The 26,829-nt window shown below is 41.1% G+C and overlaps 1 protein-coding gene across 1 annotated transcript in view; it reads right to left on the reverse strand.

The window, feature by feature from the left end:
• Positions 1-642: 642 nt before the first annotated feature.
• The window catches only part of LOC143027761 (uncharacterized), a 34,962-nt gene continuing 8,775 nt past the window's right edge, over positions 643-26,829 (reverse strand). Inside the window, exons 3-10 of the mRNA XM_076189285.1 lie at positions 19,305-19,451; positions 15,910-16,087; positions 15,051-15,180; positions 11,450-11,575; positions 10,275-10,357; positions 6,597-6,645; positions 3,123-3,248; positions 643-1,053 (exon numbers count right to left, since the gene is read on the reverse strand). Coding sequence (XP_076045400.1) covers positions 994-1,053; positions 3,123-3,248; positions 6,597-6,645; positions 10,275-10,357; positions 11,450-11,575; positions 15,051-15,180; positions 15,910-16,087; positions 19,305-19,451 — 899 coding nt within the window. The 3' untranslated portion in view covers positions 643-993. The remainder of the gene's footprint in view (positions 1,054-3,122; positions 3,249-6,596; positions 6,646-10,274; positions 10,358-11,449; positions 11,576-15,050; positions 15,181-15,909; positions 16,088-19,304; positions 19,452-26,829) is intronic.

Here is a 26,829-nt window from a genome sequence, read left to right on the forward strand (position 1 = left end):
CACACACACACACACACACACACACAGACACACACACACACACACACACACACACACACACACACACACACACACACACACACACACACACACACACACACACACACACACACACACACACACACACACACACACACACACACACACACACACACACACGCACGCACGCGCGCTTTTACTTACTTGGATGAAGAAATGGTAAAGAAAATATTAGTCACACCGATAAGGCCTAATTTGGAGTATGCAGTGGTTCCAATTTAGTTTGTGTGCGTATGCGAGTTTGTGCAGACCGTTTATGCATTGTATTGTATCATTGTATAGTGGTCCATAAATCATTGATGGGGATTATTTTTAATAACTGCCTCATTGTTACAAATACATGTATGGAATTTTGATACAATATAGAGGAGATAATGGAATTTTATTTGCATTAGTCTTTATGAATTAGGTAAAATTTTCGGGGGAAAAATAAGATGATTTCAGTGACTTTATTGGCCACCATAATCATTTCCATGCGCAGGATTTACGCAAGTGAGGTAAACAGCATCGCTATACTGAATTCAGCACTACATTCAGTACAGAATATTTTCCCGCGCACAAACAGACTTGATCTTTCTTGGCATATGAAAAGAAAAGCTAATAGAATCTTACTTCAAATCTTTATTTACCAATAGGTCGTTGAAAATCAACCCTACAAAGAGTTTAAGTACATTCTTTTATCTACTAGAACAGCTGAAAGTTATAATTTGTGTTTAAAATTATTCATGGGTTGACAACGATGATTTTATGCCCTTTTTCTCCTCCTCCTCCACCTCCTCCTCCTCCTCCTCCTCCTCCTTCTCCTCCTCCTCCTCCTCCTCCTTCTCCTCCTCCTCCTCCTCCTCCTCCTTATTGCCCTTGACCTTGACCTTGACTTTGATCACGTGAGCTGATATCGTCCTTGGAATCGTGGAAGAGAAGAAGGAGGAACTAAGCGGCGACGTCCTCGAGCGCCTAGGGAGGAGACCCGGCTTCGCATTCGTTCACGTAGTCGTACATCTTCGAAGTCTTGAGCTGGTCGTGTGGAAGAAAGGGCAATATTAAAGGTTATCACACTAGGCTATTTTCTGCTAACCTCCGATTAATCGGCCGTACCGCCCACTTCCGTAATTATTTACGCCTTAAAATCACCATGACAATCTATTTTGTTTTTTTTTCAACAAAAATACATAGAATGTCATTTGATATGCTGAAGGAAAATTCTTTTCACTCCAGCATATCAGACTTCTTCCCGAAACCTGTGTGCTGCAAATCTGTTCCAACAGTTAAAGGAAAAAGAGTGCTGCAGTGTGATAGCGTCGATATTGCTCCGGGGCTATCCTCAACTTTGATGGAGTCCGGAACAATTCACACATAAAACAGGAGGTGATGCCACTGTTCGGTGTGGCGGTGCCCAAAGGAGATCAGGAATAGAGGGCAACCCTCAACCTCAGGTGGCGCCAGGGGTGGCCACCTTCAGGATGCTGAGGATGGCCTTGGAAGGGTGAGGTGCCGGGCCAGGTGCCGCGCCAGTGCCCTGTTCCTCAGATTCAGAGAGAATAAAGAAGGGAACAGAGGGGAAACGAAGAGAAGTGGTAAGAATTGAAGAGGAATGTGAACAGTCAGATTAGGGACTCGGGGGGTAGGGTAAGAGACATTAAAAGAATAAAGTGGAGTCGCATAGGTGTATACACCACTTACACCATCACCATTCCCACGCATTGTGAGCGGTGTCACAATCATCACCTAGACTCTCTGTCGCCTACATATCCGCTGAAACAGCTGACACAGCATTTAACCGAGCGCCCACAAGGCACGCACATGGACATACGAACACACACATAATGGATACCATCAGCCACAACCCGCATTAACACACGGGAACACAATACACCTAAAACCTTTCCCCCTGAACATATTACATAGGGTAAATATAACAGATAACAGTTTGTAACCCCAAAATAATACTGTAACTATAGAGTTATAATATTATAAATGAAAATTCCAAATGATAAAGTGACTAGAACACCAAGTTTTAGCTGACTAGACATTTCCGGTCAACAAAAAGGCCGTGCATGTCTCGAGAGAGCAGGTTCGGTGTGAGGTGCTCCAGAGATTAACTCAAAAGAACATTGTGTGAGGTGGTCTAGAGACAAAAGTGTATAACCAAGTCAAACGTGTGCCAGTGATGTGTTGTAAATAGTGACTATAGTGTATACGATGAAATCATGATAAACTCTAATTATTAATAAAATGAGAAGAAAAGGAGTCGTTGAGAGTTTATCTTGCCCGCACTAAGTCCTGCCTATGTAACTCCCAACCAAAGAAGGTTACATAGGTCGAACAAATTTTTCAGTTTTTCTGCTTTTCTACCTATGTCTTCAACCATTTTTCTCAATCCAAGCCTCAATGTCCATCTCTCCTGCCACATGCCACCTCAACCACGATATAAGCCTTGATGAATGTCCCTCAAATGTGCTGGACGTGGCAATAGCCGCCCTCCTTTTATACAATACTATAATTTTATCTTTCTACAGATTTTTCTTCCACTCTCACAAAAACTGATCCCATGCGAGCGGGTGGTCTGTCCTAGGTAGTCTACATTTCATCAAAATGGAAAATAGGGAGGGAGAGAGTGAAATGGGGGCTAAGAGTGTACTGCCAGATGTGACCGGGGAGGTAGAATAGAAGGAGGAAACGAAGGACGGGAGAGAAGTGGAGCATAAGAACAGAGGAGATTGCAAGAGACCATAAGGCCTAAACTAAGTAGTTCCATGTCTGTTACCACCTATCATCTCCATCTATAAAGTTATTTAATCTTCTTTTAAAACAAGTAATAGATGCGGCACTCACTACATGGTTGTTAAGCCTATTCCATTAGTTACCACTCTGTTAATAAACCAGTTCTTGATTATTTTCTTCTTAAACCTAAATTTGTCTTCGTTAGATAAATTTCCAAACCCTTGTATCGTTTTGGCTATTCTCCTCTGTACTGATTCTAGTGAATTGATAACCATTCTGTAGGACGAAGACCAAAACTGTACTGCATAAGTCAAGGATGGGTCTATTGCCACATATTTTAATTACTACATTTGAGCTCCTACCTGTTCCATATTCTTCACGAAAGTGTCCGGAACCGTCATCATTTGAAGATATGTGGCATCGGCTTCGTCTTGTTGCTCGGACACCTTATTCGAACAAAACTGGTTGCAGACATTGGACCAACATGTCTGGGTGAAGGAAAAGGGTAACGGGTCAGTACAGCTACGGCTTGATGTTTCCATCAGGATACAGTAACAGAACATTTAGGCCACGGAATGAAATACTGTATTTTTGTACTATCATATATGTATGTACACACACACACACACACACACACACACACACACACACACACACACACACACACACACACACACACACACACACACACACACACACACACACACACACACACACACACACACACACACACACACACACACACACACACACACACAAAACCTTTGCAAATTTTATAATTCTTTGTCTAACTCTAACCAGCCCACTTGCCCTAAACGTTTTCTCAAAGAGTACAACACTTTAAAGAATGCCAAAGAATTGCATGTTACTAAATCAGATAATAGTAATAGTGTTGTAATATTGAATAAGAACGATTACATTGACAAAATGGAAACTTTATTGGGTGATGAAAACACATACACTAAGTTAAAGAAAAATCCTTTAGAGTCCGTCAACAACAAATTTAGATCAAAATTGAAACAACTTTTAAAAGGTCATGACCATTTAATCAAAGAGTTTTCATCCACTTCACCTTCTCTGCCATACAAGTATGGATTAATCAAAACCCACAAGCCTGATAACCCAGTGAGACCTATTACTTGTTCCATAGGATCTGCCAGTTATAAATTATTTAAGCGGCTTGTGTCCATTTTAAAACCTCTTGTAGGCTTCATCTCCAGTAGCCACATTAAGAACAATGTAGATTTAGTTGATAAGCTTAATAACCTAAATTTAAATTACCATTTTGAATTGATAAGTTATGATGTTACTTCATTATTTACTCGTGTACCTGTTTTTGATCTGTTGGTGTACCTTGAAGAAGAATTGAAGAAACTTGAGTTGCCACTACCTACCACCACTATCATTGATTTAATTAGATTATGCATTGTTGACTCATATTTTGTATTTGACAGTAATTATTTCTAACCACTTTATAGTCCATTAACGCTCTATCAAAGGATTACATAGGCGGAGCATGCCGACAGGAGACCTTTTGGTCCATATCAAGGTCGGATGCGAAAAAAATATAATAATGATAAATAAATATATAAATAAATGAATAAATAGAATTATAATAAAGTAAATAACAATGAATGAAATAAATGCATAGGTACAGCTAAATAATAAACAAACAAGTAAAGAGTAAATAGTAATAAATTCACATATAACTAATAATAAATGAGAAGCAAATAAAGACAAATGATAACAAAACAAATAAAAATAATATAAAATAAATGATAGCCATTACAACATCTTGCTTAGGTGCTTATCTAAATGAGTCTTAAAGCTTCGAACTGAACTACATTGCATTGCCTCCGCAGGAATTTTATTCCATTCATTAACTACACGGTTGGCGAAGTTGTTTCTACCCACTTCCAAATTAAATTGAATCTTAAAGACCTGTATCAAGTCACTTTTGAGTTTACACTTTTTTAGGGAAAATAGATTCATATGTTTTAGTCGATTTTCGTATGATTTATTTTTGATATTTGGAATCAGTTTTGTGACTTGCCGTTGTACTTTTCCAATCTGTCAATGTCTTTAATGAGATTCGGTGACCATACGGAAACAACATATTCCAAATGTGAATAAACTAACAATTTATATAGCTTGTTAATGAGTGATGGACTTTTGAAGTCAAAAGATCGCGCAATCAGTCCTAGAATCTTAGTTGCTTCCTCAGAGGCTGAAATACACTGCTTAAATGGTTTTAGATCTTACTGATTATTACGCCGAGATCCTAAAATAATTGATTGAAATATCATACATTCCTTCATTTGAATATTCAAGTTGACAGACAGCAGATAATAGTGGACCAATGTGATTCCTAATAACTTTTTCATCTCTAATGTAACTATAGAATTCTTTGAGATTCTCTACCACCCTTCTATCCACCACCCTCTCCCATTTGTACTTATGCTTGACTTTCTTCCTAAACACTGTATTTACTCTCACCAACTCTCTTTCTAGGGACATCTTCACCATCAACTCTCCACTACGATTTTTTTCCTGGAACTCCACACTCCCCAACCACTCCGTCTATTGGTTCATTTCCTACCATAGCATTAAGGTCTCCTAATACTACTACATTAACATTTCTCCGAAAACCCTCTATGCACTCATTTAAATCCATACAAAAAACTTCCCTTTCCTGTACACTCTTGTCACTACCAGGCCCATATGCACTTACAAAAACCCACATGTCCCTTCCCAGATTTACCTTCATCCACATTAACCTTGGGGAATCCTCCTTCCACTCCACTACACGCTTACCTATCTCTTCACTTACTAGTATAGCCACCCCTTCTCTCTCTCGTCCTCTCTTCACTCTTGAGAACCTCCCAACTACACTCCCAAGCTAATACTCGCCCCTCCATTTCAACCTAGTTTCACTCAATGCCAACACATCCATCTTTTTTCTCACAAACATACTGCCTATCTCTTCCCTTTTGCTCTCATATGTACCACATCCACGCACATTAAAAGACCCAAACCGAAAACTCCTCTTAGATCCTCATATGACTTTACTTTTTTTTTTTTTTTCTCTCCAAGGAATGTCCCCTATGGGGCTATAGCGAGAAGGATGCCTAGTCCTATCCCTGTCCTTTTTGTGGCCTTATACAACTCAAGTGGGAAGACTTGATGGCATTATTCTTCACCTCCCCCCCCCCCCCCACCACACACACACACAGGGTTAGGCGAAGAAAGGAAATGAATATTTAGAGAAATGGTACAAGGGGTGGGCGGGGGACAGCATAACGGAGGGACAGCTGCAGTATAATACATATATAGTATAATATATATATATATATATATATCTATATATATATATATATATATATATATATGTGTGTGTGTGTGTGTGTGTGTGTGTGTGTGTGTGTGTGTGTGTGTGTGTGTGTGTGATAGAGTACTGGACTGTTAGCACGGAGGTGCGTCAGCACCTGGTTCGAATCCTGCCCAGGGCCGAAATTATTTCGGTATCGCTGCGCTTCGGGTCGTTACTCCGACTCTCGTGGGCGGGGAGTTGTGTGTGTGTGTGCAAGGTCATAGCATTACCCATAGATCGGTCATACGAGCTCTGAGCTCTCTTCCGGGAGGGAAATAGCTGTCGATCACGAGTCCAACACGTGATCCAAAGACCAAGGTGAACACACACACACACATTAAAATCTTACATTTTCAACCTAAATGCCATCTATGATAAATACATATCCAGCATATTTTGTGTATCTTCATACCTAATTAAGTTCCAATACCGCAATTTCATCTGGATATACCTTCTTGCTACTTACATTGTGAGTGCACTGGTAACTCGACTTGGGATAGTTGTGCCCGTTGTACCTAGAAATGGAGACGTGGTTATTTATGTATTCATTTACTTATTTTTCTAATGAGATTTGTTTAAGTCTGCTCACATTGATATCCCCCGTTACCACTATTCTCTACCCTAGAGATCACCAAATTATTATCCACCAGTGGGCCAGATAATTTTGGAAATGACAAGCGTGGACCACATTCCCATTTTGTTCAATACACACTGAACATTCTATAATCTATTTTCGTCTACAGTCACTGGATTTGATTCATGTCCGTAGCGGCAGTAAGGAACGGGGGAAGGGGCTAAAGAAATGTTCCGGATCCTACGCGCACAGCACCCACCCACAGTACAAATACCGAATCTAACATAAACCTCGTTGACACGGGGCTAGTTTAGTAGCCGCTAGCGACTTGTAAACTACCCCTCTACTTGCCTAATGTCAATGGAAAATTAGTAAACTTGCCTCCAAATTATTCTAGTGTCAACACTTGCTTGCCGGGTAAGTTAACTTGAAATTAGCACAAGTAGTTATCAAACTAGCCCCGTGTCAATAGGCTTTAGATTCTCTTGACCGTGCATGAACATCTAGATAATGAATGAGAACGATCATTGGAAAACAATAAATAATGGTAGATAAGAATAGATGAATAAGTAAATAGAAAATAAGAATTAAGCATGTGAGGACGGAGCCTTTATTAGTACGACGTTCCGTTTGTTATAGCCTTATTATGTACATAATTGTGGTATATGCATAATATATATATATATATATATATATATATATATATATATAAAGCTTCCCTTCTGTATTCATTCTGCATTTTCTTTATCACGGTGATGTGATTGCTTGCATATATATACATACATATATATATATATATATATATATATATATGTATATATATATATATATATACAGTGGTACCTCTACGCGATTAATCCGTTCTGTACGCCTCCGTGTAAATAGAAATTCGCGTAAATGGAAACGCTATTTACTATTGAAATCAATGTTAATTCAATTAATCCGTTCCCAACCTCGAAAAAGTCTACTTTTTTTTCCCTCTGATATGATGAAGCCTGTCACCAAACGGACATAAGTAGGTATGATCATGATGTTCTTGCAACATTAATCCCAAAAAATCAATGTTAAAGACCACTTACAAGGTAAAAAATATCATGAAAAAAGCCATCTTTTGTACCTACCGATGGTAAGGCTTGCAGCTTGCGCAGGGGGATGGGAGTGAGGAGGTGGTGGAGTGGTGGGGGCTTACTGACCCCCCTCTGAAGGAAAAGGTGCTCCTTCATCTGGAGCGGCACCCTCATTAGGGTGCTGTCGTTTGGCACGAGGCTGGAAGAACTCTGTGATGATTGCTTGCCGGCGCCGTGTGTGCAGGATTTGGCGGTAGTGAGGCATAACCAGTTCATTGAACTGGCCTGCAACACGGCTCTCTAGTGTCTGGTTCGGGTGTGTGACCTCCACGAATTCGTAGAACTTCCTCTACATTAGACAGGTCTCCTTCACCTCCTCCATGGTGGTGCCCTGAACACGATCGTCGTCTCCCTCAACCTCTTGCTGTTCCCTGGCCATTTCGGCGACCTGCTCCTGATGCAGCTCCTTCAGCTCTTTGGTGGTCAGTTCATCCTCGTGCTCCCCTACTAACTCCTCGACATCCCCGTCCTCCATCTCCAGGCCCAGGTCCCTCCCTAGCACAACGATTTCCGAGATGACCGATGAACCAGCAGGCACAAAGCCCTCGAAGTCCCGCTCCCTGTCAAATGATGGCCAAAGCTTCTTTCACGCTGCCTGTAGAGTCCTGATGTTAACCTGCTCCCAGCTCTTGCTAATCATCTTGACACAGTGCAAAATATTGAAGTGGTACTTCCAAAATTCTCACAGTGTGTCGGTGGTAGCGTTGAAGAAGCGTTCAAACAAAGCACGCGTGTACAGCTTCTTGAAATTAGAAACGACCTGCTGGTCCATCGGTTGCAGAATGGAAGTGGTGTTCGGAGGCAGGAATTTAATTGTGATGAAATCCAGGTCTTGGGGAAGATGTGCTTGCATGTCGAGGGGATGTGCTGGGGGTGTTATCCAGCAGCAGGAGGCAATTCAGTGGCAGTCCATTCCCCTGCAGAAGCTTCTTGATCTCAGGGCAGCATGCCCCTTCGAGCCACTCCTGGCACAACTGTCGGGTTGTCCACGCCTTCGGGTTGGAACGCCACATCACTGGAACTCTGCTCTTCAGGACGTTGCCCCTCTTGAATGCTCGTGGCGTCTCCGAATGATACACTACGAGCGGCGTGATCTTGCAATCGCCGCTAGCATTAGTACACAGCATCACCGCAAGCCTGTCTTTCATAGGCTTATGCCCCGGCAAAGCTTTCTCCTCAGCAGTAATGTAGGTGCTGTTAGGCATCCTCTTCCAAAAGAGCCCTGTTTCATCACAATTAGATACCTGCTGTGACAGGTAACGCTCATGACGCACCAGCTCCTCAAACTCCTTGACGAACGCCTCACCTGCGTCCGTGTCCGCGCTTGCCTCCTCACCATGCCGTGTCACTCTGTGGATGCCCGTACGTTGCCGAAATTTCTCAAACCACCCCCTACTGGATGTAAAGGGCACTAAAGGTGGTGTAAGCTGGCCACTGGTACCAGCCTGTTGCCGCTGCAGGTCGGCATACACTTGGCGAGCCCTTGAACAAATCATTTCCTCACTCAAGCTGTCACTCTTACACTGTTTCTCCTATATCCATACAAGCAATAACCTTTCCACCTCGTCCAACAATGCTGGCCTCTTATGTGTGCTCACATACCTTATACCCTTAGACATATTAGATGACAAAATTTTATCTTTATTTAAAAGAATGGTTCTTATTGTTGACTCAGGCATATCAAACTCTCTCACCAGCTTACACACGCGTAAACCTTGAGCAGCTTTGGCAATCACTTCCCTCTTTTCTCAATCGTGATGCTGGTTTTCTTACGAGCACCAGCTTCAGTAGGATTTCTCACCTGTTTTGGGGGCATTTTAAAGGCACAAACAGTACAATACCGAGGGGTAGGCGCCGAAAGAAGGACCAGTCGTGCACACAACAAAGATGGCGCGTGAATGGTGACATCAGCAAGATGGCGGCGCGGGATTTGATTTTCCGCGCAGTAATGGACACCAATGTGCCCGCGTAAGCAGAAAATTTCCGCGTAAATAGGAACAAGAATTTCCCCATAATCTAACCGCGTAAATAGAATTTTGCGTTCATAAGAGCACGCGTAGAAGTACCGTGTATTTCAGTCAAAAAAGACATACACTGTAAGTAAATAGTCTTGATACAAATATCTGGGAATGAATAGGAAAAGCTAGGGAACGGGAGGAGGTCATTGGAGACTAGGGATGGTTAAACTCTTCCTAATTATTCTTAGATATGAGACGTCCAGAAACAGAGGGGCTCATACCTTTCACGATCCGGTTTGAACTTGAAACCAGAAAAAGTGGTAGGGATGACTGTTTCTGGACGCCTCATATGTGTGCCATGACTATGTAGTTGATAAAGCTGTATATCACAAGCGGAACGTCTTACCAATAAAGACTCCGTCCTCACATGGTGTTTCTTTCGATAGACTTGTCAGAAATTGCCAATTACATATAAGTTACATTACCCATCTCTGACGTAGCAGTCGATGTATTTGTCCCAACCCCATCCCCAGTAGTCGTCGCAAGTCTCCCGGCAGACCAATTGCATCTATGGTGGGGAGGAAAAAGTCATTAAGGTCCATAAGAACATAAAAATGGAGAAGACTGCAAGATACCATAAGGCCTACACTAAGCAAATCCATGGCCATTACCACCACTCGTTCCCAGACATAAAGTTATCTGATAGTCTCTTAATATAACCAGTTGTTTCAGCGCTCACTTGATGGTTACAAAGTTTATTCCATTCGTTAACCACTCTGTTGGTAAACCAGTTCTTGTCTCTTTCCTTCTTGAATCTAAACCGAATATCCTGTTACATTTCACCGGTGCCTCCAAAGAGCAGAAAGAACAAAGATAAGATACTATTATAAAGCTTTTTTTTTTTTTTTTTTTTTTTTTTGTGGATGCGGAACGTGGGCAATGAGTGGAGATGGAACAAAGGTTGAGGGTTTTTTAAAACGTTGTGCTGAGAAATATTTTAGGCCCGATCGCCGATCCATAAACGGGACAGTGGAGAAAGAGGCACGATCGAGAACTAAGGGAGATGTATGCTAAGCCCTGCGTGATGGCAGTTGTGAAAGCCAGAGGGCAGATGGACTGGGGATTTGGCTATGATGTCGAAGACCGTTTCCCTAAAAGATTGATGGATCGACGTGTTAGGGATGGCAGAAGTTTACCTGGAAGACCCCGGAAAAGATGGGAAGATAACGTTAAGAGTGATCAGAAGATGGGCGTAGCAGATTGGCAAGAATGGAGTAACAGCACACGACGAAATAAAAAGGTAATGGTTTGTGTCAGAGTGAGTGGTATCTCCAACGGAATGGTCACAGACACCGTGCGAGTTCGGTTCTATTACAGTATCACGGAAACACACTTTTCACTTATTTCTACTTTGCATTTGAAAGACCTATTTTTTCTATAAAATTGTTACGTTAGGTTAATTTAGGTTAGGTAAGATTAGCATAAAATTAACATAAAATTTACGTTGTCCAACAGCTCATAACCTAATATAAAGGCTATGAGCTGTTGGACAACGTAAATTTTATGTTAGATATCCGTGTTTGTGTGATTCTGAAATTTTACAGGAATTTCTTTCATGCTCTGAAAATTATTCAATATGTTGAACATCCTGACCACATACCTTTGATTCCCAGTTCTTCCTCCACGTATCCATGGCAGGTATGAGGTCCTTCTTGACCCGCTCCATCTCGAACTCGTAAGTGTCACGCCACATCAGGACAATGTCACAAACATTGTTCAATGGAGTCTGTGAAGGACAGTTGAGATGTTCGAGTTAGGCAAAAGAGAGGGAGCCATGTCTGATGGAACATCCCCACCTGGTTGGGGTTAACATAAAAATATAAGAATGAAGGAGACAGCAAGAGAACAAAAGGCCTACACTATGCAGTTCCATGTCCCTTACCACCTGTCATACGCATCAATAAAGTTACCCAACCTTCAACAAACAATAATCTCAGCGCTCACTACATGGTTAAAAACATAAGAACAGAATGGAGGAGACTGCAAGAGACCATAAGGCCTACACTAGGCAGTTCCATATACTATACTACCTTTCGTCCGCATCCGAAAAGTTATATATATTCTCTTAAAACAACCAATAGTTTCAGCGCTCATTACATTGTTACTACAGTAAGTGTATTCTATTTGTTAACCACTCTGTTGGTAAATAAGTTCTTGCCTATTTTCTTATTAAATCTAAACCGGATTGGGGTTTGTATCTTTTTAATAGACTTTCCTCCCTTCCTCCGCATTATTACCCTACAACAAGAACTGTCTCGAAAGAAAGAAGCTTCATGTAAGAAGTGGCTAAGGACCAAGACTTGATGCTGTGTTAAAGCGTTATCACATATTTGTCCGCAGACTAATGAAGCAGATTTCCTGATGGAGGAAAATCATTTTCCTCCAATGTATCAATTGACATCCTATGTATATTGTTGAGAAAACAAAATACTTTGCCAGAGAGTGATTTTACGGCGGAAAAAGTGCTGATTAATTGAAGGTTGGAGGAAAATAGCCCAACGTGATAACGCCTTAAATGACATGTCTAAGTTCATAGGCTTCGAGAAAATCACTTCGAGAAAATCTGCGCTAATCTAGTCTCTTGCTCTCAGTGTTTCATCAAGTTGAGAAAGTAATGGGATACTTCTGTATCATTTTTTTTGTCCACCAAACAAGTAACATAATTCAATACTTTTATATATATTTACAAAGTGAATTACAATGAGGCCTAATGTAGTGCCACCGTCGCAACTATTATTTATTATTCACGAGTGGGCGTCGATCCCACCACTGTTATACCAAATATATACAGTGTCACACTCGGCAACTACAATAGATTTATCAATGAATGGATGGGCGAGATATATAGTACGCCTTCATCAGTGTTCAATCCAGAGAACCACGTACGAGGATGATCACTTATCATACATATATCCATACAATGTGATTGGGGAATCCTACGTTAATATGGATTAATTTGTTTAGTAAACGTTGCCACCATCCCCAACCACTATATATGGATACACACACATACACACACACACACACACACACACACACACACACACACGCACACACACACACACACACACACACACACACACACACACACACACACACACACACACACACACACACACACACACACACACACACACACACACACACACACACACACACACACACGCACACACACACACACCCACACACACACACACACACACACACACACACACACACACACACACACACACACACACACACACACACACACGCACACACACACACACACGCACACACACACACGCACACACACACATACAAACACACACACACACGCACACACACACACACACACACACACACACACACACACACACACACACACACACACACACACACACACACACACACACACACACACACACACACACACACACATATATATATATATATATATATATATATATATATATATGCATATATATACATATATACATATATATATATATATATATATACATGTATATTCATATATATATTCATATACATATATATATATATATATATATATATATATATATATATATATATATATATATATATATATATATATATCTATATATATATCGACACATGTACTTTGACCAACCACGGTTTTATTCCATTCTTCCCCTTTAAGGCCGCTTTGATGTTATGTTGTATACTCCAGGATGAGTAATTAAAGAAAATTTCAAGTTTTCAATCAGTTGATTTACTGATTTATGTAATGATTAAATTGTAATAAAAATAGAATTGACACAGAAATGTATTATATTCACTATTACAGTAGACACAATTGATTTAAACTATTAGAAATTAATTATTAGAAATGAACTAAAACCCGTCCTGGATGATTATCTATGAAACCGTGAGGTACTAGAGAGGTAGGGTGTTGGGGGAGGGGGTTATATAATCCAACGCCTCAATGGCGTAGATAGAAAGCATGGGTATTATGATCTAACCGTCTGGCCACCTGTTCAGTGTTTACTTCACCTACTTCATAACCTAACTAGATACTAAAATCTTTACTATATCGCTGTGATTATTTTCTGTTTGGTGTTTGTTTACACTCCCTTTTCCCCCTGTTAGGGAGGGTCTGGGTTAGCACTCACCTCACTTGATAATTCATAATATATGAAAATGCATATCCAGATATGTTCATTGATTTCAATATTCAAGTAATTTGCATTGAATAAGCTCCACGTATGATACCTCACAATGGCCCTGAACTTTCGTATCTCTGGATAAAACCCCGACTAACACTACGTACTACGAGTCAAGGTTCCGTTACTTCGTATCTTGATGTAACATTTGTGTATCATAAATCCCCTAAATTATTCCTCTAAAGGAATCCTGAACTGAAGGTTTGGAAATTTTCTCCTCCTAAATCTAAAGTTCCTAGTCTATGCTTACATACGAATACGTTCTAATGACATCACGGTGGAAAATTTACCCTCAATGCAAATAAAAAAAAAATGACATTTCAATTAAATTCCTGGCCCTACACTAACAATGAAAAGACTAGAGACGGGTTGTCTATATATTTCGACTGCTAATTGCAGTCCTCTTCAGTAGTGCACACAGGGAGGAGGATGCTATCTTTAATTATATAATTGTGATACTCGAAAGAATCACACTCCCGGTATCTTTTATGTAGTCTGGACATGCATGGGCGTCCGGAGGGGGAGGGGGAGGGCAAGGGAGGGTAGTTATTCCCCCTAGAAATCCAGGGTGTTTGAAAATGCCGCTTGTAACGTATGATTTCGTCAGATTTTTGAGTTATAGAATATCAGTTTATAATTGATGAGTCAAACTGCAACTCGTGTAATGTAAATATCCCCCCCCCCTACAAAAATTCTTGCTCCCCCCCTATAAAAATTCCTGGGGACGCCCCTGGGATATATTCTCATTCCTGCAGATACCTAATGTAGTTTTCCTCATGAAACCAATACAAGACTCCCATTCTGCCAAAACTTCCACGAAAATGACCCTGCATGTTAGCCTATGAGCAAACTGAGACGGAAGCAACACAGGCAAGCTTTTAGATGTACTACCTCAGCATTTCAAGTGAGAGAGAAGTTCATACTGTACTTCAATTCAGCAAAAGGAAGTCTGTCTTGTTCTGTACTGCATCGCTTGTGTCGCCTGCGTCTCAGTTGGTGCTTAGGGTTAAACCTCACCTGCCCGTTGAGTCCCAGCTCTTGAATGTAGCGAAGGGCAGTCGTTTGCCAAAGAACCATCCTAGCGGTGGCCATATCTAGGTACTGCAAAAAGGATTTTTCCTTGTGAAGTACACCATAGTAGTCAGAGCTGAAAAAAAAGAAAAACAACAATTCTATGTGCTGAACTAAAAGGAAATTTCCTTGTGAAAGACACTATAGTAGTCCGAGCTGATAAAAGAAAATAATTCTATGTGCTGACCCAATATGTAAAGCGGGTAGTTTTACCTGCACTCCAACTCTACGAATGGAATTCAGTTAACACCCGCGCACATTTACCTAATATACTTCACCAGTCTCTTGAGAAATCAAATAAATTTTTCATGTAGAATATTTCGTCTTCTCCGACCCATGTCATCAGTTGGCCCAGTCGGACTATTCAAGTGATCTTAAAACTTGTCAATTTACCGTAAAGCATTTTTTTTCAACACGTCCCACCTATGATATAATAAACTTAAATGTTCTATATTCCTGTAGTCCCGTACCGCATTGTCAAAAGCCTAGGTAAGGCTTGCTCGGTGCGATTATTAGCTTACCACCACAGCCAATGGCGGCGGGTGACGATCATCCTCCCTCCCTCCTGGCATTATCATATTTGGGTAAACGCATTGGGAGATTCGGTTAAAATGATCAGCCTCGCACTTTGTAGCTCGAAGTAAAACAGCCCCATCATTCAAAAACAAAGAATTAGTGCTTTAGACAATCGTTTGATGATCATCTTTGGGCCACGAACGATCATCGTTGAGCGATAATCGCACCGAGGAAAATGTACCTTTACCACATAATATAAGCACCACCTCAAAGTAGCTTCGCGACTTACAGGATGTCATTGAAGGTGGTGTCCATCTTGAGGGTGAGCAAGATGGCCGACCAGTCCTTCGTGAATTTGGAGTGCTCGATGTAGGTCTCCATGTCGGCCTTCATGCGGGTGACGGCGCTTGAGGTGGCGCTCAGAATGCTGTTGTCGATCTTGTTCTCAATCATGAACTCCACCTGATCTGCGGGCGGATGCCGTTAAAAGGAATAAGGTTAGGTTAGGTTGAGTTGGGTTGGGTTGGGTTGGTTAAGTTAGGTTGGGTTGGGTTAGTTTGGGTTTGGTTGGGTAACGTTAGGTTGGGTTACGTTAGGTTAGGGTAGTTTGGATTAGGTTGGGTTGGGTTAAATTGGGTTGGATTGGGTTGTGTTAGGTTGTGTTAGATTGTTAGATTAGGTTGGTTTGGGTTTAGTTGTGTTAGGTGAGTGGGATGGTTTGGGTTAGGTTAGGTTGGGCTGGGGTAGTTTAGTTTAGTTTAGGTTAGGTTGGGTTAGGTTAGGTTATAGGAAAAGGTCGTCATCTTACGTGCAAGTGGACAGAAAATGTGACTCTGTGTGTGTGTGTGTGTGTGTGTGTGTGTGTGTGTGTGTGTGTGTGTGTTTACCTAGTTGTATTTACCTAATTGTATTACACGGGAAGGGAGCTATGCTCGTGGTGACCCGTCTTTGTATCTTTCAGCATCAAGTTTTTTCTTAAAATCTTGAATAGTAGTTGCACACACTGTTTCTTTATCTAAGATATTCCAGATATCCAGCACTCTGTGTGGGAAGCTACTTTTTCAAATCTCTTCTATAGTTATCCTTTTTGAGTTTCTTTTCATAACCTCTTGTTTTTCCATTGTCATTTTTTAGTAAATCATTCCTAACAAGGATTTCCATTCCTTTCGTGATTCTGTAGATAGTCAGTAGATCACCTCTTTCTCTTCTCTGTTCCAGTGTTGGTAATTCCAGTTTGGATAATCTTTGTTCGTATGTTAATTTGGAAAGGCCTGGTGCCAACTTTGTCGTCGCTCTCTGTATTCTTTCTAATTTCCTTATATTCTTTTTAGTGCTGGGTGTCCATAGTGTCGCTGCGTATTCCAGTTTTGGTCTAATCAATGTAACAAATATTTTTTAATCATTTCTTCATCCAAATAGTCAAATGCCACTTTCATTGACCTTAATAGGCTGAAGGTTTTCTCCGACTATTTTGTTGATATGTTTATCCGGTGTCATGTCTTTGCTGATTATTACTCCAAGGTCCCTTTCCTAGTGCACATTTTTTATTTCTTTTTTTCACCAATTTCATAATTTTCTTAAATTCTGTTTTTCCTTTTTCCAAACTCCTTTATGCTACATTTGTTGATTTTGAAGTTCACTTCCCACGTTTGAGTCCATTTCCAGATTTTGTTCAGGTCTGATTGTAATGATTCACAGTCCTCCTCTGTTCTTACTTTCTTTAGTATTTTTGCGTCATCTGCGAAGAAATTCATATAACATCCAACTCCTTCATCCATGTCATATACAGTATATATATGGCAAACATGATTGGAGCCAGCACCGACTCCTGTGGGACACCACTTATAATTTCTTCCCATTTCGAGTATTTGTCTCTAATTACTACCCTCATTTTTCTCCCAGTCAGGAAGTCCTCCATCCATTCTAATAATATACCTCCGATGCCACCTATTGATTCTAATTTTCTTATTAATTTTTTGTGTGGTACTTTGTCAAATGCTTTTTGTAGGTCTAGATAGGCACAGTCTGCCCATCCATTCCTCTCTTGTATTATATCTATTAGTCTCGAATAGAAGCAGATCAGGTTTGTTGTACATGATCTTCCTTGTCTAAATCCAAATTGATTTGGGTTCAATATAGTTTTTTTCTTCCAGGTGTTTAACCCATCTACTTTTGATCACTTTTTCACATATTTTTACTACTGTGCTTGTTAGGGAGACCGGTCTGTAGTTAGTTGGATCTTTCTTGTTTCCTCCTTTATATATTGGTACAATGCTTGCATTTTTCCAGTCTTGTGGTACCTTTCCTTCTTTGAGCGAGTATTTGATTATAGTGTATATTTTATCTGTTAACTCCTCTACGCATTCTTTCAGTATCCTATTTACAATTCCATCTGTACCATGCGATTTTCTGACATCAATGTTTTTTATTTGGTCGCTGATTTCCTTCTTTGTTACAGTTATTTCCTTTAAGGGGGGGGGGTTCTGTCTCTATTCCCTCAGAGTTAGGTGTGTTTTCAATTGTGAATACCGATTTGAAATGGTTGCTCATAATTTTTGCCATTTCTTGTTCTTTTGTATTTTCATGACTTCCTTTGCGCAGCTTTTCTATTTCTTGTTTGTTTTTTAGTTTACCATTCACATATCTGTAAAATAGTTTAGGTTGTGTGTGTGTGTGTGTGTGTGTGATTAGTGTTGGTCTCGTGATCGACAGCTATTACCTTCTCAGAGTTCGTATATGAATGATCTAAGGGTAATGCTGTAATCTTACATATACACATCCCCAACTCTTTACCCACGAAAGTCGGAGTGCCGGCTCGCAGTGCAGCAATGCTGAAATTATTTCAGCCCTGGGCGGGAATCGAAGTCGGACCGCTGAGTTAGCGGTCGCGAACGATATCACTGCGCCGTCGAGCCGTTTGTATATGTGTGTGTGCACGCTCACGAGCACGTGCATACTTGCATGCGTGCGTGCGTTTAGTGTCCACGATGAGTAGTATTGCTTTGCCTGCTCCTAAGATGGGGGGAATACCAAGGCAACTCGTGACTTTCACTCTAATGGAAGCCCTGAGTTCCACGAAGGGCTCCTTGTTTGGAAAAAGAAAGAAAATAATAATAATGATAATAATAATACTTATAATAATAATAATAATAATAGAAATAATAATAATGATGATAATAATAATAATAATAATAATAATAATAATAATAATAATAATAATAATAATAATAATAATAATAATAATAATAATAATAATAATAATAATAATAATAATAATAATAATAATAATAATAATAATAATAATGATAATAATAATAATAATAATAATAATAATAATAATAATAATAATAATAATAATAATAATAATAATAATAATAACAATAATAATAATAATAATAATAATAATGATAATAATAATAATAATAATAACAATAATAGTAATGATAATAAAAAAAATGTATTTCTGCCTTCCTACCAACACTTTTTACCCCCGCCACACATACGTACCTACATAACCACACATACCCAAATAAAAGAGCGAACGAACTACTGTACTATTATCATTTTTTTCTGGTTGCTGCCAAGCGATTTTATTTGACTTAGGGAGACCTCCCCCAACCTTCCCCAGTTGTCCTCTACATGTTAATCAAAGGGGATGTTAAATGTTGGGCAGTCGGGACGTACTTTGCAGAAGCGCCCAGTAGTCGGCTTGGACGGTGGTGACGTTCTGTCTGGCGCCAAAAAAGGAGGCCATGAACTTGAAGGCGTAGAGGACGTCCTTGGCTATGGTCAGCTCCGGCACCATCGCAGTGACCAACGATGTCAACGTCTCTGAAAGGGGAAACCGCTATTAATTAGACACACTATTGGGTGCCAGATTCCTCTCCTTCCGAGTCAGTGAAGCTAAGATATACTAGTATACAGTATATGTCGATCTTTGTCGATCTTATACTTAACTCATCTCACACCCTTGTCCCATGTAATACGTCTGACGATGCAATTATATTAAAGTTAGTGACGGAGTTTGGGAAGATGTGCGAAAGAAGGAAGTTGAAGATAAATGTTGGTAAAAGTAAAGTGATGTGATGTACAAGGGGAGAGGATGGCAGCAAATTGCAAATGAATATTAGACATTTGGGAATGGATGCTAAGAGGAGATTGTATGAAGGTGTTATTGTGCCGATAGCAATGCATGGGGAAGAAACATGGAACATAAGAGAGGAAGAATTTAAATGTGTTTGAGATTAAATGTCTGAGAAGTATGGTAGGGGTTACCAGGTTGGATAGAGTGAGAATTGAGGGGGTGAGGAGGAGTTCGGAGATGAAAAGAGAGTTGGGATATAGGGTTGATGGAAGAATATTAGGATGGTTTGGACACATGGAAAGAATAAGTGAAGAAAGATTAATAGAAGAGGTGTGGAAGGCAGAGGTGGAAGGAGTGAACATGAGGGGGCGACTAAGGATGAGATAAATGAATGGGGTAAAAGGGGCGTTGAGCAAGAGAAGGACGTCTGTTGAGGAAGGAAGAAGAAAGACAGAAGATAGGGATGAGTGGAGAATGGGTGTGTATAGATGGGGGATTTAGAGTTTCTCTCCGTCTTCTCTTTTTCTGCATGAGGGGATGGAGAGGGGGGTCGCGATTAAATGAAGTGACCTTGCTGTGGATGTACTGTGCCTTTCTGCATTGGATCCGATCCAGGGCAGTGGGCGAGATGGAGGGATGACCCGTCATCCAGGAGGAGCCAAGTAAAGAGGGAGGGGGGAGTGGTGAATGGGAGTGGAGTGGGTAGGGATGGAATGCGTGGGAGTAGAATTATGCCTTTGACTTTGCCTCCCTTGTAGGGGGGAAAATCCATCTGTATATGTATGCACTTAATATCTTTAATTTTTCTCATTTTCTCCTGTTTGCATACACATACATACATACGTACGCGCGCGCACACACACACACACACACACACACACACACACACACACACACACACACACACACACACACACACACACACACACACACACACACACACACACACACACACACACACACACACACACACATACAGAAACTAAAAGCCAGTCCCTAAATCGGCTAGCTCCGCTGGGACTTAATACGAAATGAACATCGCTGAGAAATCCAAAGAGAATCCCAAAGAATTCTATAGTTACATTAGAGATAAAAAGGTTGTTAGGAATCACATTGGTCCACTATTATCTGCTGACGGTCAACTTGAATATTCAAATGAAGGAATGTGTAATCTCTTAAACAATTATTTTAGCTCGGTATTCGTAAACGAAACACCTCAAAGTGAATTCCAAACTGAAACCTGTGAAAAGTCTGGGGTAAACTTACTCACTACGGTAAATATAACAAAAGAAACAATTAAAAGGTGTATAGACAAACTCAAAGTTAATAAAACACCAGGGCCTGACGGTTGGCATCCAAGAATCTTAAAGGAAATGAAAAATGAGATTGTTGTTCCATTAGAAATTATTTTCAAGAAATCCATCATATCCGGAGATGTCCCAAGAGAATGGAAGCTAGCTAACGTTACTCCCACATTCAAAAAAGGTGACAAAAAGAAACCAAATAACTATAGGCCTATCAGTTTGACTTCGATCGTAGGAAAAATAATGGAAACTATCATCAGAGATGCTATCGAATATCATTTAGAAAGTAACCGTTTGATAAATGATAGCCAACATGGTTTCAGACGGAAACGTTCTTGCGTGACTAACTTACTCGAATTCTACAACACAGTTATCTCGAATTATGACAAAAGAAACAATATAGATTTAATATATCTAGACTTTGCAAAAGCTTTTGATACCGTCCCACACGAAAGACTTCTTACTAAATTAGCTTTGCATGGAATAAGTGGTAGCCTATTAGGTTGGACTAGTAATTGGTTGAAAGGTCGAAAACAGAGAGTTGTTTTAAATGGAAAAACTTCTGGATGGAAAAGTGTTGCAAGTGGAGTTCCTCAGGGTTCCGTTCTTGGGCCACTTCTATTCATAGTATATATAAATGATATAGACCATGGACTAAAATCTACTGTTTCCAAATTTGCTGATGATACAAAACTGTGCGGAGTGGCAAATGATCACTCAAACCAATTAGATATTCAAGAAGATTTAGATAAATTACAGCAATGGTCTGAAAAGTGGCTAATGAAATTTAACACAAGTAAATGCAAGGTAATGCACATAGGTAAAAATAACAGTAAGTACGATTACAAGTTATTTGGAAATTCGTTAACAAAAGTGGATAGTGAAAAAGATCTCGGCGTAATTATCAGTAACGACCTCAAATCATCCAAGCAGTGTATTTCAGCCTCTGAGAAAGCAAATAAGATTCTGGGATTGATTGCGCGATCTTTTGATTTCAAAAGTCCATCACTCATTAACAAGCTATATAAATCGTTAGTTCGTCCACATTTGGAATATGCTGTTTCCGTATGGTCACCGAATCTCATTAAAGACATTGACAGACTGGAAAAAGTACAACGGCGAGCCACAAAACTGATTCCAAATATCAAAAATAAATCATACGAAAATCGACTTAAGCACATGAATCTGTTTTCCCTAAAAAAGCGTAGACTCAGAGGTGACTTGATACAGGTCTTTAAGATTTTAAAGGGAATTGACAACATCAAAAGTGACCAAATTTTCACATTGAATGAGAATCAGACAAGAAACAATGGTCTCAAACTGTCCGGAAATAGATTCAATTTGGAAGTAGGTAGAAACAACTTTGCCAACCGTGTAGTTAATGAATGGAATAAACTTCCTGCACAGGTAGTGCAATGTAGTTCAGTTCGAAGCTTTAAGAATCATTTAGATAAATACCTAAGTAAGATGCTGTAATTATTATAATTTATGTTATATTATTTGTTTTTGTTTTGTTATAATTTGTCTGTCTGATTTTCATTTATTATTAGTTATATGTCAATTTATTATCATTTACTATTTACCTGTTTGTTTGATATTCAACTATACCAATGCATTTATTTATGTATTTTAATTGTTATTTACATTGTTATAGTTTTAATTTATTATTAATATTATTTTTTTTTTTTTTTTTTTTTTTTTTTTGCATCCGACCTAGATATGGATCAAAAGGTCTCCTGTCGGCATGCTTTGCCTTTGTAATCCTTTGTAATATACATGCATACATACACACACACGTTTATATATATATATATATATATATACATGTGTGTATACATATATATATATATACAGTATGTTAAACAATTAGTATTATCGTACAAAATGACGTAATTCCATTTATGTTCATTTTGTTTTGATATGCATTATTTAAATTATTTGTACCTACATATAACATGCTAATTTTTGTTAAAGTTCTGTTAGGTATATAACGTAGGTTGGTTGCCTTATGGGTCTGACCCACATCTATCATCACTCTAACTTCCTTCCATTTCCTCCTTTACCTCTTACACACACACACACACACACACACACACACCCCTCCCCCCACCCTCCTCTACCTTTACTATCCTATCTTAGCTAGCTAGCTATTCTAGCACCAGCGCGATACTTCTCAGTCACGACTAAGCGCTGTTAGAGAGAGTGTGTCATGTTTTCTTTTTCTCTGCCACAATTTTTGAAAGGAGTGGCGTGTACTGTACTTTTGTGTTTTATTAAAGGATTAATTATTAAGCCACAAATGTTGTTTGCACCTACACATATAGATCCATAATTTCAACGCTGCATGCGTTGATATTTTGTATACATGTCTGTATAGGCAAGTATTCAGGGTACACGGGGCTACCTATCTAGCTACGCTGCAATTTTGTGTTGTGGGCACGTTTTTTTGTGTGTGTACGAGGGCTGTGACACTTCGTGTGTGTTTTGGCACTTAAAATGAATAAGCGTATTGGTGTTAAATCTCTCAACGAAGCAAATTTTCCAACGTGATATCTTTAAGGGCAGTGTAACCGTGCCTGCTGACACGGAATCTGCTGAATACAAAAACTTTTCGAAGAGGCGTGACAAGGCCTTAGCAGCGATTGTATTAGCTATCGATCCAAAGTTACTTTATATAGTAGGCGACCCCACTGATTCAGTTGACTTATGGACCAAGTTAAAACTACGTCGGAGACTACATTTTTTAAAACTTGAAAATGGTGGGAGTGTACAAGTGCATCTGAAGACATTTATTGAACTCTGGTGAACTCGTTGTAATTGGAGATGCGTAGGATGAAGATGAGGTTATAAACCTTTTAGCGTCACTACTGGGTAGCTACTCGACTGATACCTGTATTGGAAGCGTTGGATACCGTGCCTACTTGGGAATGTGTAACTGAGAAATTATTACACGAGGTGAAAAATGAAGCAAAAGGTGACAGTATCAGTCCTGAGTTTGTGGGTAATGATAAACCGAAATCTAAGGTAAAGTGTTATAGGCGACTTGATGGACATATCAAGACGTTTTGTAGAGTGAATTTAGATAAGAAATCTGGAAATAATGCAGCTAAAGCTAAGCATGTAGAGTCACAAAATTATTCTGATGATAAAATTGCTTTATTTGCCAGTGAATTTTCTTGTGCAAATAACAATTTTAGTTCATGGATAATTGATTCAGGAGCATCTAAGCATGTGTGTAATAATGATAGTGATTTTGTTAATAAGATTAAACTATCTGAATCCATTACAATTAAAATTGGAGATGGACGTGTGGCAACACACCACTACTGCAGTGCCCCCTTAACGCATATAGCATTTTTGTAAAGTAAAATTACTGTAATGTAAGAACAATTGTGTGTCCATGTTAATCAAATTATGTATTGTAAATATTATTGCCACATACAAGGATAGCCCTTATAATGTGAAAAAGCATCTGAGTGTGACATAATTGTATGAATTGTACATAGTAATAAAATATTGATTGTATATGATTAATGTGATGGCGGACGGGAAATTCAAATCAAAGTCTAACAAAATTTAAAATTTTATTGAATCATTCTCGTACGGATAAAAACCGGTTATCGTGATATAGTAGTTACTCAAATCATATGGTGACTTCCTGGAGTGGACCAAAGCCGCCACCGTTTTCCGGAGTGTCCTATCAGCGCCGTCAACTCCAGCCGCCACATGATGGAGTGGACTACCGCCGTCGCCGCCGCCTTCCGGAGTGTACTACCAGCGCTGCCAGCCCCAGCCTCCGCCTACCGCCCCAGACACCTGCCGACGTGGACCACCCCTACCGCCCCAACCACCTGCAGACGTGGACCACCCCTGCCGCCGCAGCCGTCGTGGACCTGCCCTGCTGCTACAGCAGCCGACGTGAACCACCCCTGCCACCGCCGCCCCAGCCGCAGCCGTCGTGGACCCGCCCTGCCGCTGCTGCAGTCGACATGGACCTACCCTACCACCGCCGCCCCAGCCGTAGTCGACGTGGACCTGCCCTGCCGCTGCTGCAGTCGACGTAGGCCACCCCTGCTGCCACCACCCCCGCCGTAGTCGACGTGGACCTGCCCTGCCGCTGCTGCAGTCGACGTGGACCACCCCTGCCGCCGCCGCCCCAGCCGCAGTCGACGTGGACCTGCCCTGCCGCTGCTGCAGTCGATGTGGATCATCCCTGCCGCCGCCATCCCAGCTATAGTCGACGTGGACCTGCCCTGCCGCTGCTGCAGTCGGCGTGGACCACCCCTGCCACCGTCACCCCCGCCGCAGTCGACGTGGACCTGCCCTGCCGCTGCTGCAGTCGGCGTGGACCACCGCCGCCGCCGCCGCAGAGCCGACGTCCCAACCATCATGGACCAGCGTGTTCCTACCTCAGCGGACGTGGTTCCTATGCAAGTATCACTCACCGACCCACCCCAGCAACTTGCAACCCTATCTGCCGTTAATGCCTTTCGTACACAACCTTTCCTCAGTCACGACCCGAGTGTGTGGTTTAACATCCTGGAATGTAATTTCAAGTCCTCGCGCATCTCTACTAGCCTCGCCAAGTTCAGCAGCGCCTGCTCCCTTCTCCCTCCGGACGTCCTTTCTCTTGTATCTGACGCTATCTCTACAGCGTTAATATCCGAGACTCCGTACGAAGACTTAAAGGATGCTATTCTTGCCCGATTCCAGTCATCCGTCGCTACACGCCTTTAAGAACTTCTCTCTAAGAAAGAACTAGGCAACGAGAGACCGTCAGACCTACTACGCCGCATGAGAAATCTGGCAGACAAGTACGACACGTTTGACAAGACACTTTTTCTCCAGCTGTTCTACCAACGCCTTCCCGCCACTATCCAGCGTACCCTCTTTACTGTGAAGGGCCAGCTTCCCGCGGAGAAACTCGCCACACTCGCTCATCGAAACTGTTTCTTCGCCCTACGTCTCCCACATCAAGACAGACACCCTCTACGAGCGCCTCGTCGACATGGTGACTCAACTCATACTGCAAGTTAGCGAGCTCAAGGAACAAGTTCAAGCAGCAGACCGCCGTATTTTTTCCCACATGCAACGTTCCAGATCTAGACAAAGATCCAAGAGCACGGACCGCATGCCAGCGGTATGTTACTACCATACCCAGTTCGGTTCCAAGGCACGCAAGTGTAATCAACCCTGCGCTTTCACCCATTCCCCCACTTTAAACTCCAGCGGCGAACATTAGAGGTGCATAATGTTCGCCCCTCCTGCTCACAACTCCTCTACATCAGAGACCCTCTGACGAGCCACCTATTTCTTATTGACACAGGTGCTGCAGTAAGCATACTTCCTGATGCCGCCAGTTCACGGATGTTACCACCACTCACTTCTCTCTACGCAGCCAACAAGACGAAAATCGACGTCTTCAGGAAATCTACCTTAACCCTGTCCCTCAACCTCCGTCGTGCCTTTGAATGGACGTTCTACGTCGCCGACGTATCTCAACCAATCCTCGGAGCCGATTTCCTCAACAACTACGGTCTTCTCGTAGGCATACAGCGCCACCGCCTCTATGATGTCTCAACGCGCCTCTCGTCTTACGGCCACATTCGACCTGGCGTTAGCACCAGTATTTCTGTCACCAGTCAAGATACCCCTTTTGCTTCCCTACTGCAACAGTTTCCTACCCTCACTCAGCCACATCCATGCACGCTGCCGATACGTCACCACTTCGAGCATCGCATCGTCATTTCTGGCCGCCCAACCCACGCCAAGCCACGACGTATTGCACCCGAACGACAACGCTTCGTCAAGACCGGGTTCG

This window comes from Oratosquilla oratoria, chromosome 8 (genome assembly GCF_046742065.1).
Source record: "Oratosquilla oratoria isolate Oo_2021 chromosome 8, ASM4674206v1, whole genome shotgun sequence".
NCBI classification, from domain to species: domain Eukaryota; kingdom Metazoa; phylum Arthropoda; class Malacostraca; order Stomatopoda; family Squillidae; genus Oratosquilla; species Oratosquilla oratoria.